The 10,495-nt window shown below is 44.1% G+C and overlaps 1 protein-coding gene across 2 annotated transcripts in view; it reads right to left on the bottom strand.

The window, feature by feature from the left end:
* Window positions 1-318: 318 nt before the first annotated feature.
* The window catches only part of XPO5 (exportin 5), a 38,732-nt gene continuing 28,555 nt past the window's right edge, over window positions 319-10,495 (bottom strand). The window contains exons 22-32 of one of the 2 annotated variants that reach the window (XM_028724322.2): window positions 9,084-9,180; window positions 8,350-8,486; window positions 7,629-7,726; window positions 6,936-6,982; window positions 6,005-6,102; window positions 4,608-4,670; window positions 4,362-4,444; window positions 3,841-3,948; window positions 3,524-3,664; window positions 3,158-3,322; window positions 319-1,841 (exon numbers count right to left, since the gene is read on the bottom strand). In XM_028724322.2, the coding sequence (XP_028580155.2) occupies window positions 1,704-1,841; window positions 3,158-3,322; window positions 3,524-3,664; window positions 3,841-3,948; window positions 4,362-4,444; window positions 4,608-4,670; window positions 6,005-6,102; window positions 6,936-6,982; window positions 7,629-7,726; window positions 8,350-8,486; window positions 9,084-9,180 (1,175 nt within the window). In that variant the 3' untranslated portion in view covers window positions 319-1,703. The remainder of the gene's footprint in view (window positions 1,842-3,157; window positions 3,323-3,523; window positions 3,665-3,840; window positions 3,949-4,361; window positions 4,445-4,607; window positions 4,671-6,004; window positions 6,103-6,935; window positions 6,983-7,628; window positions 7,727-8,349; window positions 8,487-9,083; window positions 9,181-10,495) is intronic. The other variant, XM_028724323.2, reaches the window with a different exon arrangement.

Raw genomic sequence — 10,495 nt, 5'->3', positions numbered from 1 at the left:
TGGGCTAATTATTGATCTAATAGCTTATATATAGTTTGGCAATTTTAACTGTTGAGCATGATAAACTATCTGCTTAAGGGACTGATCTTTACCCCATATTCAGAATGAATAGCCAAGATAATTTTAGCAATGAACTTTACCTTTGAACATTTAGACTAAATAGCTTTTGTGAGCTTTCCAGCTGCAAATGTAATCTTGCAGCTTTTGACCTATAAAAGTTTTGCCGTAGTAAAAAAGCTGCTGTAAAATTCAAACATGAGAAAAGTTGCTTCAGTGAGAACTAACTGCAAATTAGTGAGAATAAACCCAGACTAAGAATTTATGTATAAAACTGAAAGAGCTTTATTGACATTCAGAGGTGTATCACAATTGATTGGAGACATCTTTAGATACAACATCCCTACCAAAACCCCTTAACGTTATTATTATTTTTTCTATTATGGCCACAGAAAATTAAAAATATACTCATGACACAATAAATACAGTTAGGCTAGACTTCCAACGCTATTTGTCGTGGCAGTTTTGTTTTAATAAAAGTTACACCGAGATCAAGACTTTAAAAGGGTAAATGGAAGTTGGAGTAGATTTGGGGGTACTAGTGAGGATCTGAACACCAGCTTAAGGCCTGCTTCCTTCACACTTTTCCTATTAATGTGACCAGATCTATGCACTGCAAAGCCACTTTAAAACATACTGGTACTTCTCTCCAATGAACGTTCTTTTGCATCTCCAGCTAAACTACTGCGGCAGTTGTTAAGCAAAGACCAAATTAGTGCTGAAGATTTAAACTTTTAAGCGGGCTAGGAATCCTATGCTATACAAGCAAACCCAAACCTACTTTAAGGCCCGATTTGGAGGCATTTTGAACCATCAGGCACTGCAGAGAATAATCCAGAACTCGGCTGCTGCACCCCCAAATGCAGCATTTCATCCTAGTTGTTCTTAAGTATTTCAGACCAGCACAGAGTATCCCTGGGCTATTGTAGTCTACAGTACTCGGGTCTTCTGACAGCAAAGACCAGAGTTCAAGCTAGGATACGATTTTGATAATGTTCTTAGGCCAAATGAGGACCAATAGTTCACTTCAGGCTTCCTGAGGTATGGCTGAGCCAAACTGACAGTAAGAGAGACTTCACCAGTTCCTGAACTGTCTCCGGTTTGATGGGATATATGGCAGAGTGCTGCTTCTCTAGAGAAACATCAAGTCAGCCGAGACTTGGCGGCTTCAGCAATGCTCAGTGTGCAGACTTGGGTTAACTTGGAAGAGCTGGGCCTTTCCGAAGGGAAGCAGACGAGTCCTCTGGTAGTGCCATATTGAGGCAGCCACAGTGCAGGGATCCTGATTGAAGAATAGTAGAGATCTGGCAGCATGCTGCCTTCGCTGGAAAAGCATTGTGTGCCCATGTGAAAGTTAGTTCCGACAGAACTGGTCCACTGATTGATAGGGCTGAATGGCTAGGTTCCATCCAAGGAAAATGAGGTTGTGCAATAAAGCTGCAAATGGAAATAGGGAAATCCAACAGGTTTTGTGTAGTAGATGGGATGGGATGAACTCAGTCCTCCAGCCTCCGAAGCAGAAAGAGCTGGGGGGCCAGTGAGAGAGCTGAATCCAAACACAGGGGGAAGAGTAGACAAAGTAGGCAAATGGCGACTGTGGAAAGAACACAGAATAGAAAAGGGGGTAGTGAAAGTGTCCTGAGCTTCTATTGCTGAAAGAGCGCAATGAGGGTTCCATCTTCATTATCCAATGAATTTGTATCTAGGGGTGCCTTCACCTTCTTGAAAAGAGAGGGAAGGTTTCTGATATGAACTTCCTTCCTAAATTGCTCTCCAAGGGGCTTCTGTAAGGAACAAGAGAAGTCTCCATTAGGCATTGCACTTGCACAATAACTCCAGTAGAATTTCCTCTGCTGAAAAAGTAAAATATCTCCCATGCCAATACAACACTTTCATTTTGCCACAACCCTTTAATTGAGAGATGGTAACAACTCATCCTCCCTGGGCAACTGGTGGTAGAGCCATGATAGGGTCAAAGCCAATTCAAGTGTCTGTAAGGTACTTTAAGCCTTGCCAACATCCTTCTATCAGTTCTGTTGAAACAAAGAGTTGACTTGCTGCATGCCAGCAACAAAATGCTATCTTTGCTAATGATTTTTCTCCCTGCTGGATGCGGGTGGCGCTGTGGGTTAAACCAGAGAGCCTAGGACTTGCCGATCAGAAGGTCGGCAGTTTAAATCCCCGCGACGGGGTGAGCTCCCGTTGCTCGGTCCCAGCTCCTGCCATCCTAGCAGTTCGAAAGCATGTCAAATTGCAAGTAGATAAATAGGTACCGCTCCAGCAGGAAGGTAAACGGCATTTCCGTGCACTGCTCTGGTTCGCCAGAAGCGGCTTAGTCATGCTGCCCACATGACCTGGAAGCTGTACGCCGGCTCCCTCGGCCAATAAAGCGAGATGAGCGCCGCAACCCCAGAGTCTGTCACGACTGGACCTAATTTCTCCCTGCTAATGCATTCTTAACAGTTGGCCTGCCACCGATCACAAGCTATGAGAGAGGTACTTTTAACCTTTCCTCTAAAGATCAGCATATTGTGCTTTCAAACTGTGATTATTTATTTAATATTTTTATTATTACATATCCTATCTTTCCTCCAAGGAGCTTTAAGTGGCAAACATGGTTCTCCGCTTCCTCATTATATCCTCCCAAATGTACATTAGGTTGGGGGAGAGCAACAGGCCCAAGGTCACCCCGTGAGTTTCATGGCTGAGTGGGGATTTTACACATGGGTCTCCCAAGTCCTAGTCCAAAACTCTTTAACAATTACACCACAGTGGATCTTGCACTGAAGCTGTATACTTATCCATGCAGCCAATACATGCCTAGGTCTTTTTTTTTTAAGAGAACTAGACCTCAAGAGAAAGGCACTTGAGTTTTGCTACTGTTGTGACTAACCCGAGGCTAGTGGGACCTAGAGTCAGGACTAATAGGCTAAAAAAAGCTGTCACTGATCTAACAGTAGCCTAGGTAGAGAGAGTTGTAAATTGCTTCGGGATGCCTCATGGGAAGCAATTAATAAATGAAACCAACAACATGGTTCCATTTTTTCCCCTGGAGGTAGGAAAGAGAGCTGTTTCTGTGCTGCTTGATGCCACAACCTACCCCTATGCAGCCTGCGATCAGACGTTTAAAATGGTCCTTCCGACGCTTGTCTGTTACTTTCTGTAGCGTTACGTTGAGTAGCTTAGAATCAAACTGTTCCAGGGAGTCTTTCTGAATTTCTGGAATCTGTTCCATCACTGCTTTCAGCTCAGCATACCGTGGACGCTTCAAGTAGCAAAGAAGATAGTGAACAAGGATCGTTACCAGAACAAAACCAACACATAAGCCCTGGGAAATTAAGAGCCTCCCTCCCAGATCCAAATCAGGTCATAGGGGTTGGTTCAGTGGGCTTGCATCACCACTAATCCTCAAAGATGGCAGCAGACAGAGAGAGAAAGAGAAATTCTTTCCCCTGCATTTCCTTACCAAAGCTTCATAGATCTGGAAGGCCAAGTGAACGAGAGCTGCCATACACCCGTCGTGTTGCCCATGTATTTGTAAACCTGTCAGTACACTTCTGAAAAACCAGGCCACTGCTTCAGGAATCATCATGTTCTTTGTAAGCGCCTACAGAAGACAGATGAACATGTAGCAAGATAACCCAGATTCTACGCATCTTCCCAGAAAAGGTGATTTCTACGATTCACTCATACTATGCACACTGTGCCCAAAAGGAATCACTAACTCTTGGCCATATTCATCTTCACCACACTCCACCCTACTAGCCCCTGTAATGGAAGCACCTCTTTGAGCAGCGGCCAGCACAGATTTGTGGTAGTTCTTTGGCAGGACAATGTATCCTTCCATGAAAGGGATGTGAAGGCTGTAACCAGCAGCGCACTGCAGACATTCTGGAGAGAGAAAAGACAGACACGTGGCAGCCAGTGAGATTTGTTCTTGGTTCCTGAGAACAAAGGCTCTTGAGTCTAAGTATTGTACAATGTGCTGTGATATTGAAGAAGGCCAAAGTAAAAAAGGCTGAAAAAGGATTTATGATCATATCAGCCATGAAAGCTCCCTGATGCCCCTCCAGTTCGTCCAGGACAATCGGCCATCTCGGACTCAGATTTGCCCAGGAACCTTGATATGTGGAGGGCGCATTTGGCTGACTGAAGCTCACAACTGCTCCTGAATTTCTAAGGCCAAAGGTTTCTCCAATAAAAGTTCAGAGCTCTGTTTTAGGCTTAGAAGGGTCTACTAAAGGAAAGTCTGTTTCAAAATGTGCACACAACATGGGGAAGGAATGGAAGCTCAGCTTCCTTACCTCTTGCTTCATCAAACACTTGCCCAATTCAGTGAGCTCAGAATTAGATGGTGGAGTCACCTCTGTAGACATCATCTCCTCATCTACGGGGGAAAAAAGGGCAATGTGAATGCATTCTTCATGGAACCTCAGCTTCATGGCTGAGGTGGGAAACTGAGAGCCCATTGATTTGTTAGCTTAATGATTAATCTGATCAAGAATAGAGGACCTCAAATGTGGAACAGAAAGGACAACCCGTTTACTCACCATCTCCATCTGTAGCAACAGCACTGTTCTGCTCAGCACCCTTCTTTGCGACACAGCAAACAGCTGCAAATACACCAGAGGGGGAAAGATGTGAGATATTCACAGGGGGAAAAAACTTTACAAGACATTACACATCCCCCTCAGGACTACCCAACTTAATTCTTCCTTTGCAATGCCTTTATATGTATATAATGTATATCAATGCACTGAAGGCCATGCCCTCCTTACTCTGTTAGCCAATCCCCCTCCCATTCCTCCACATTAACCTCCTAGGGCTTCCCCTTCTCACCTGAAGCAACAACTAAGTTCACTTTTCACCTTCCCCACCCCATTTCTAAAACCACCTCTCTTCCATTCTCCAGTCTCACTTTGTACTCATTTTCACCTTCGCCCCCGTGTTCGTGTGTCCTCCCCCATCCTTTGTGCAATTTCCCTTTCACACTGGCCACTCCTGTGGGAACCTCTGGCATCTTTCTCCTCTCACATCTTCAACACCTTACCCCACCCTGACTTCACACAAATCCAGGATGGGATTTCCAATGGGAGCTATGCAGGATGACAGCCTTGCATTTTTATGTCTATAGGAGGATATTACTATATATTGATAATGTATAATAAGGAGGAAAGGAGTGAAACCCACCTTTGCAGAGCAAAATGTATTTCAAATGGAACAGTATTTCCTCCAAGCCTCCCATCAGGGTGAGAGGTTTGGTATGGTTGGAAACCTACATATGAAGCACTCTGGAGGTCACTAGAAAAAAGCTATTGCTTGGTTATGTGTCTTGGACACCTAAACCAAATGGCAAAGGAAGCTATAAGACCCAATTCCAAAAAGGACGGCAACTATTTAGGTCAGTGGCTTCCAAACTCCTTATTCTCAGGGAACAATTTCTACGGCCATTTATCTGCTAAGGAAGTCCTGTCCCTCTACTGCAAAATTGCCACATATTGCAAAGGATTCTGGGCCACATTTTAGGTCATGCTATCAGATCCCACAAGGTGCTGGCAGAATTGTTTTGGCCTTGATGCCACCCTGTGTGAAAATATAGTGTGCTGTACAACATGCGCAACTCTGTTGCCATACATTTTGGGCAGCTTGTCTCTCACTACCATTTTTCCCAATTAAGGAATTAATAAACTTCCAAGGAACACAGACTGAAAACCAGTATTCTAGGCCCTATTTAGGCCTAAATTGGGTGTGCAGCGTAAGACTGAAAAATGACAGCTTTGACAATGGAAGCATTTCTGGAGCATGAAAAACAAGATTAAGAATTGTCACAACAAGCCACTGTGGTCCCACAAATCCCAGAATAAACTTACTACTGGAATTTATTTTGCTCAGAAAGACATACTACAGATGGCCCAGGCTTTTCATGCAACCTACTAGTTTCTCTCACCAATTAGATCCACAACTTCTCGGGTAAGCACCCTAACTAGCTGCTCCTCTAACATCTCTTGGGATTCTGGGTTGTCATCTGCTGCATCTTCGTCACTGCTGAAGGAAAAGACAATCAATTTTAAAAACGCAAGATAGACCTGAGGACTACAACTGAAGCTGAGCATGATAGCATCAACAAGACGAAGGTAATGTTGATGGGTAGCTCATCTGTCCTGGGCAGTGAGGTTCAGTCTGTCCTAGGCAGGGTTGCACTCTCCTAAAGAATCAGGTTCATAACTTGGGGTGCAATTAGATCTAGCCTTTACTTTTGATGCCCAAATGGTTATCTGTGACAGAAAACACAGCTCAGGTAGATGTCTGTTTACCCTGGACAGAAGCAATCTGGTATTTGTTATTGTTGCCCTCAGAACACTCAGGTTATGCTATTTTAATGTATTATATGTGGGGCTACCTTTGATGAGTACTTGGCTATTTAAAATTGTGCAAAATACAGCCGCAAGGAACATCTCTCACTGTTTCTGGCCTATTTATGAACATAATTCAAGCTGCTGGTCTTAACCATAACTGCTTGGGACCCAGGTAATCTAAAAGACTGTTTGCACTCCCATGGAGCTGCCTGATACTAGACACTGTCGGTAGAGCCCTTCTCTAGGCACTTCCACAATCAGAGGAAGCATGGGAAAGGATCTTTTTGGTTGCGGCACCCAGACCTTGGAGCACTCTCCTTAGAAAAGATACTCTGAATTCTTTGACCTCTGGGCACAAGGTGAAAACCTTTTAATTTCCCCACATCTTTTAGTCGGTGTTAGGTGTTTTAGAAAACGTTACGGCTTTGGTTGCCCCCTTCAAGAGAGACTGCAGTAGTGCAGACATCAGGTGGCATTTTTGAGTAGCAGTCCCCCTCGTTTCTTTTAAGCCATCACACTTACCAAAGCACACTTCGCTGGTTGATCACCTGCCATTTTTGGGACAGCCTCTGACAGAAAGGGACAAAGAAAGAACAGTAGCATAATATGAAGGCAATCAATGAGATACACTCAGGGCTGTGTGTGTTCCATGTCAAGGGAACCCAAATTATGTGACAATAAAAACTGAATTTGGTAATCCATTTAAATTATGCAAACCTCATCACCTTATGTAACACCTCATCAATTCTGATTCTGCTATTTATAGAAATAGGCAGAAAACTATGCAGGGCACGAAAGCCTTCCCTTTCCCTGCAAGACATTTTGCTCAGCTGCACCTCTTAGCCCCTTCAGCTTTTGAGAGTTCACTAAGCTTCACCTTGCTACAGAGTATGAAGCCACCTAGACCTTGTTGTTGGGATAAATCTGAAGCCTGAGCCAGGGTGCAGTAGTCCCTAGAGGGTTGTCTTGCATGCAGGAAACCTGGTTAAAATGTGTCCCCAATGATAGTGTTACCTAGGTATTTGGGCAAGCCACCATATCCCAGTTTAACCTGCTTCATACGATATTGCTGAAGTGAAACTCGGGGCTCTCCGGAGAAGGGGCAGGATGCAGATGTAACAAATACATTTCAGAACCCCGAACAACAACAAAGTCTGGAAGCCCTGGCCAGTAACAGCAGCAAATGATGCAAGTCATAAACATGCTATTTCTTACCACATACAAGTAGGTGAAAAGTGGTCCAAGTATGGGACATATAAGTGATTCATAGTGTTCAGATGGACAGGAAAGGACCAAGGGCTTCACAAACACACCTGTGCAGAGCGAGTTAAAGAAGTCCAGCAGAAGCATTAACATTTTCACACTACAAACTATTGAACCACCCAGCCCTGCGGCTGAAGCTCTCCTTTAATGATAAACAGACTAGGAGACCAACTCCACCACCAGAAATCCCAAAGCCTGATCAGTACAGGCAACTGCACAAACCACTCCTACTTAAAATGCTCCATAAATCTGAGTTGAGAAGAATGTAAAGGCTGATTTATACAGGCTTTTTACTGCCTGCAAAACAAGGGAGTTAAACACATGGTAGGCCACAATACATGGTTGGAGGGCTGAATTCTGAAAAGAGGGTCACAAGGGAAATCTCCAACTTAGACGCAGAACCAGAACCATTCTGAGCCATTTCTTCCCAGATTGTTTTGAAACCCTAGCAGACATGCCTCCTCCAGATATTCTGAAGATGCTCTTTTCCAGATATTTTTCTGAGAAGTGAACTATCTGCACCAGGAGTGGTCAGGTGCAGAAGGAAGGCAAAGGGAGCAGGAAATCGTTAGTGCTATTTTGAAAATAAGACCTCTCATGTCATGGACAAAGAGAGGAAGTCAAAAATGATTTTGGAAGGAGAGCCTAGCAACAAACAGCAGATAAAGGATACGAAGCATGGGGCGGAGTCTATAGTCAGGGATGTTGTTTAGGTTGAGAAAAGCAGAGTTGAGCAGCTCAGTAGCTAGGCCCTCTACTGTGTAGAAATCTTGCTGCATTGAAGAGCCAGCATTCCCCAGGACATGGAAACTGCAATTCAAAAGACAATTCAATTTAGACAACAAACATGAAGGTTGGAAGACATTCTGCTCTGAAGATACAGATTTGTGTTTGCTTATTCATTTGTGAAAAGGAGGATTGCCTTTTGGGGTCAGACCAAAGTCCAACTAGTCCAGCATTCTGTCTCCGACAGTGATCAGCCGGAAATTCCTACAAAGCTTACAGGCAGGACATAAACTGATACCAACCTTTTTGTCCCATTGTCCCAAGGGCCAAGGCACCCAAGGTGATTTACACATTTATAATATTAGAACAAACAATTGGTACAAAATATTCTCAGGCCAACCTCAGGAGTCGATGGCCTGTTTCCTTGTCTGGGGTTCCTTGTTTCTGGCGTCCCTCAGGGCACACAGGTCTTTCTTAAGTAGGCCCAGGGAAGGTGGTGTGAGTGAGGTTGCACCAACAGCTCCCAGGACAGTGATGGTTTTATTGAATGAGGCAATAAAATTTCATGAGACAAGAAATTATAGTAATTAAAGGGCACCAAACTGCACTGTATGCCTTTTGATCTGCTGCTGTTTTTGTGCATTCCACAAGTTTATTTTCCTAAATCATTGAAGTTCTTACCAGTTGTCATACAGGGTACAAAAAAAGCCCTGCATCCTTTCCAACACTGTTTTGTAAACAGGAGAGTCATAAATTTCCAGCAGGGGCTGAGGAAGGCCTAAAAAGAGTGAAATATTATCAGTGAATAGATTCATCTCCACAAGCAAATGAAATGCTAATGAAAGACAAAAACATTATTACAGGAAACCATGGAATGAGAATGTTTGGGGAGCCAACTGAAGGAGCAAACACAGATGTGGATATATAATCAGGGTTGCAGGGTCTATCTAGAGCAATGCTGCTGCTACAGCTTTAAAAACTGATAGGAAGGCCAGAAAAAAATGTCACATTACCTCAGGCTGAACTAGAAGAAAGCTGGCATGCTTTAACAATTTCTCAAAAGCAACTTGGACATTCTAATCATATACATTTCTACCTGTGTCGGAGATTGTATAACTTAAGATGCATCAGTGCCTGAAATGGTTTAGAAGATCCTTTGCAAAACAAATCTAAAGCAGTCGTCTCTACCTGGCATGACATGAGCACAGGCTACATAGGTACATAGAGCTAGCCACATTGTAAGCTTTATGTAAGAAGTGGCCCTGAGGCAGAATTAGAATCCAGCTCCATGTCACAATTGTACAGATCATCACTAAAAGTCAACCCTCCTCTGAAAATGTGGTGGATTTAGAGCAGAAGTAAGGAACCTTCTTCAGTCCCAAGGCTGCATTCACTCATGGGCAACCTTCTGGCAGATGCATATCAATGGTGGGGGCAGGGCTAAAGGCGTAAGTGGGAGCAGCAACGGATTTGACTCTTCCTTTTGTACAGTAGGCCACATTTTAGCCCTGCAAGTCAGAGATTTCGACACACGTACCCACCCTCCTTTCCATCCAGGCCAAGCAAGAGGCAGTACCACAGTTCAGGGACACATTCCAGTCACACAAAAGCACTGCAGGAGGGGGGTGGGAAAAGTCTTGTGAGGCGTGTGGGCTGTGAGGAGGTCAGAAACGCCCAAAAGGCCACATTAGGCCCCTGGGCCTGAGGTTCCTGACCCTTGGGTCGAGAGTTAAGATCTGGAAAGCCTTTTGGTGATGGGCCACCAGAAAATGGTGAACCTGTGTGTTATTAGGCCAAAGTACCTGCCAATTCAACCCCCTCCACTGAGCCAGGAGATGGCAAATAAGTCAGCTAGAAATTAAAAAGCCTTTCTCTTGGGCCAGGAACTTCTTTGATCTTGCTAGAAAAACTAGGCAAATCAAAGGCTTAGGACATATCTTGAGTGACACAAGGGGAATGAATTTGTTTTAAACTCCAGACTCTGGCTTGTTCAGAGCAACAAACCACGTTTCATGGGAAGTAAAACAAAATTCTGCTGAGGTTTTTTTCTTGTGTGTGGGCAGCCCAAGGATCAGGGCAGCTCCTTCCTGCTC

This window comes from Podarcis muralis, chromosome 3 (genome assembly GCF_964188315.1).
Source record: "Podarcis muralis chromosome 3, rPodMur119.hap1.1, whole genome shotgun sequence".
Classification (NCBI taxonomy): Eukaryota; Metazoa; Chordata; class Lepidosauria; order Squamata; family Lacertidae; genus Podarcis; species Podarcis muralis.
The sequence above is the reverse complement of the archived record's forward strand: the minus strand, read 5'-3'. Positions and strand labels throughout refer to the sequence as shown.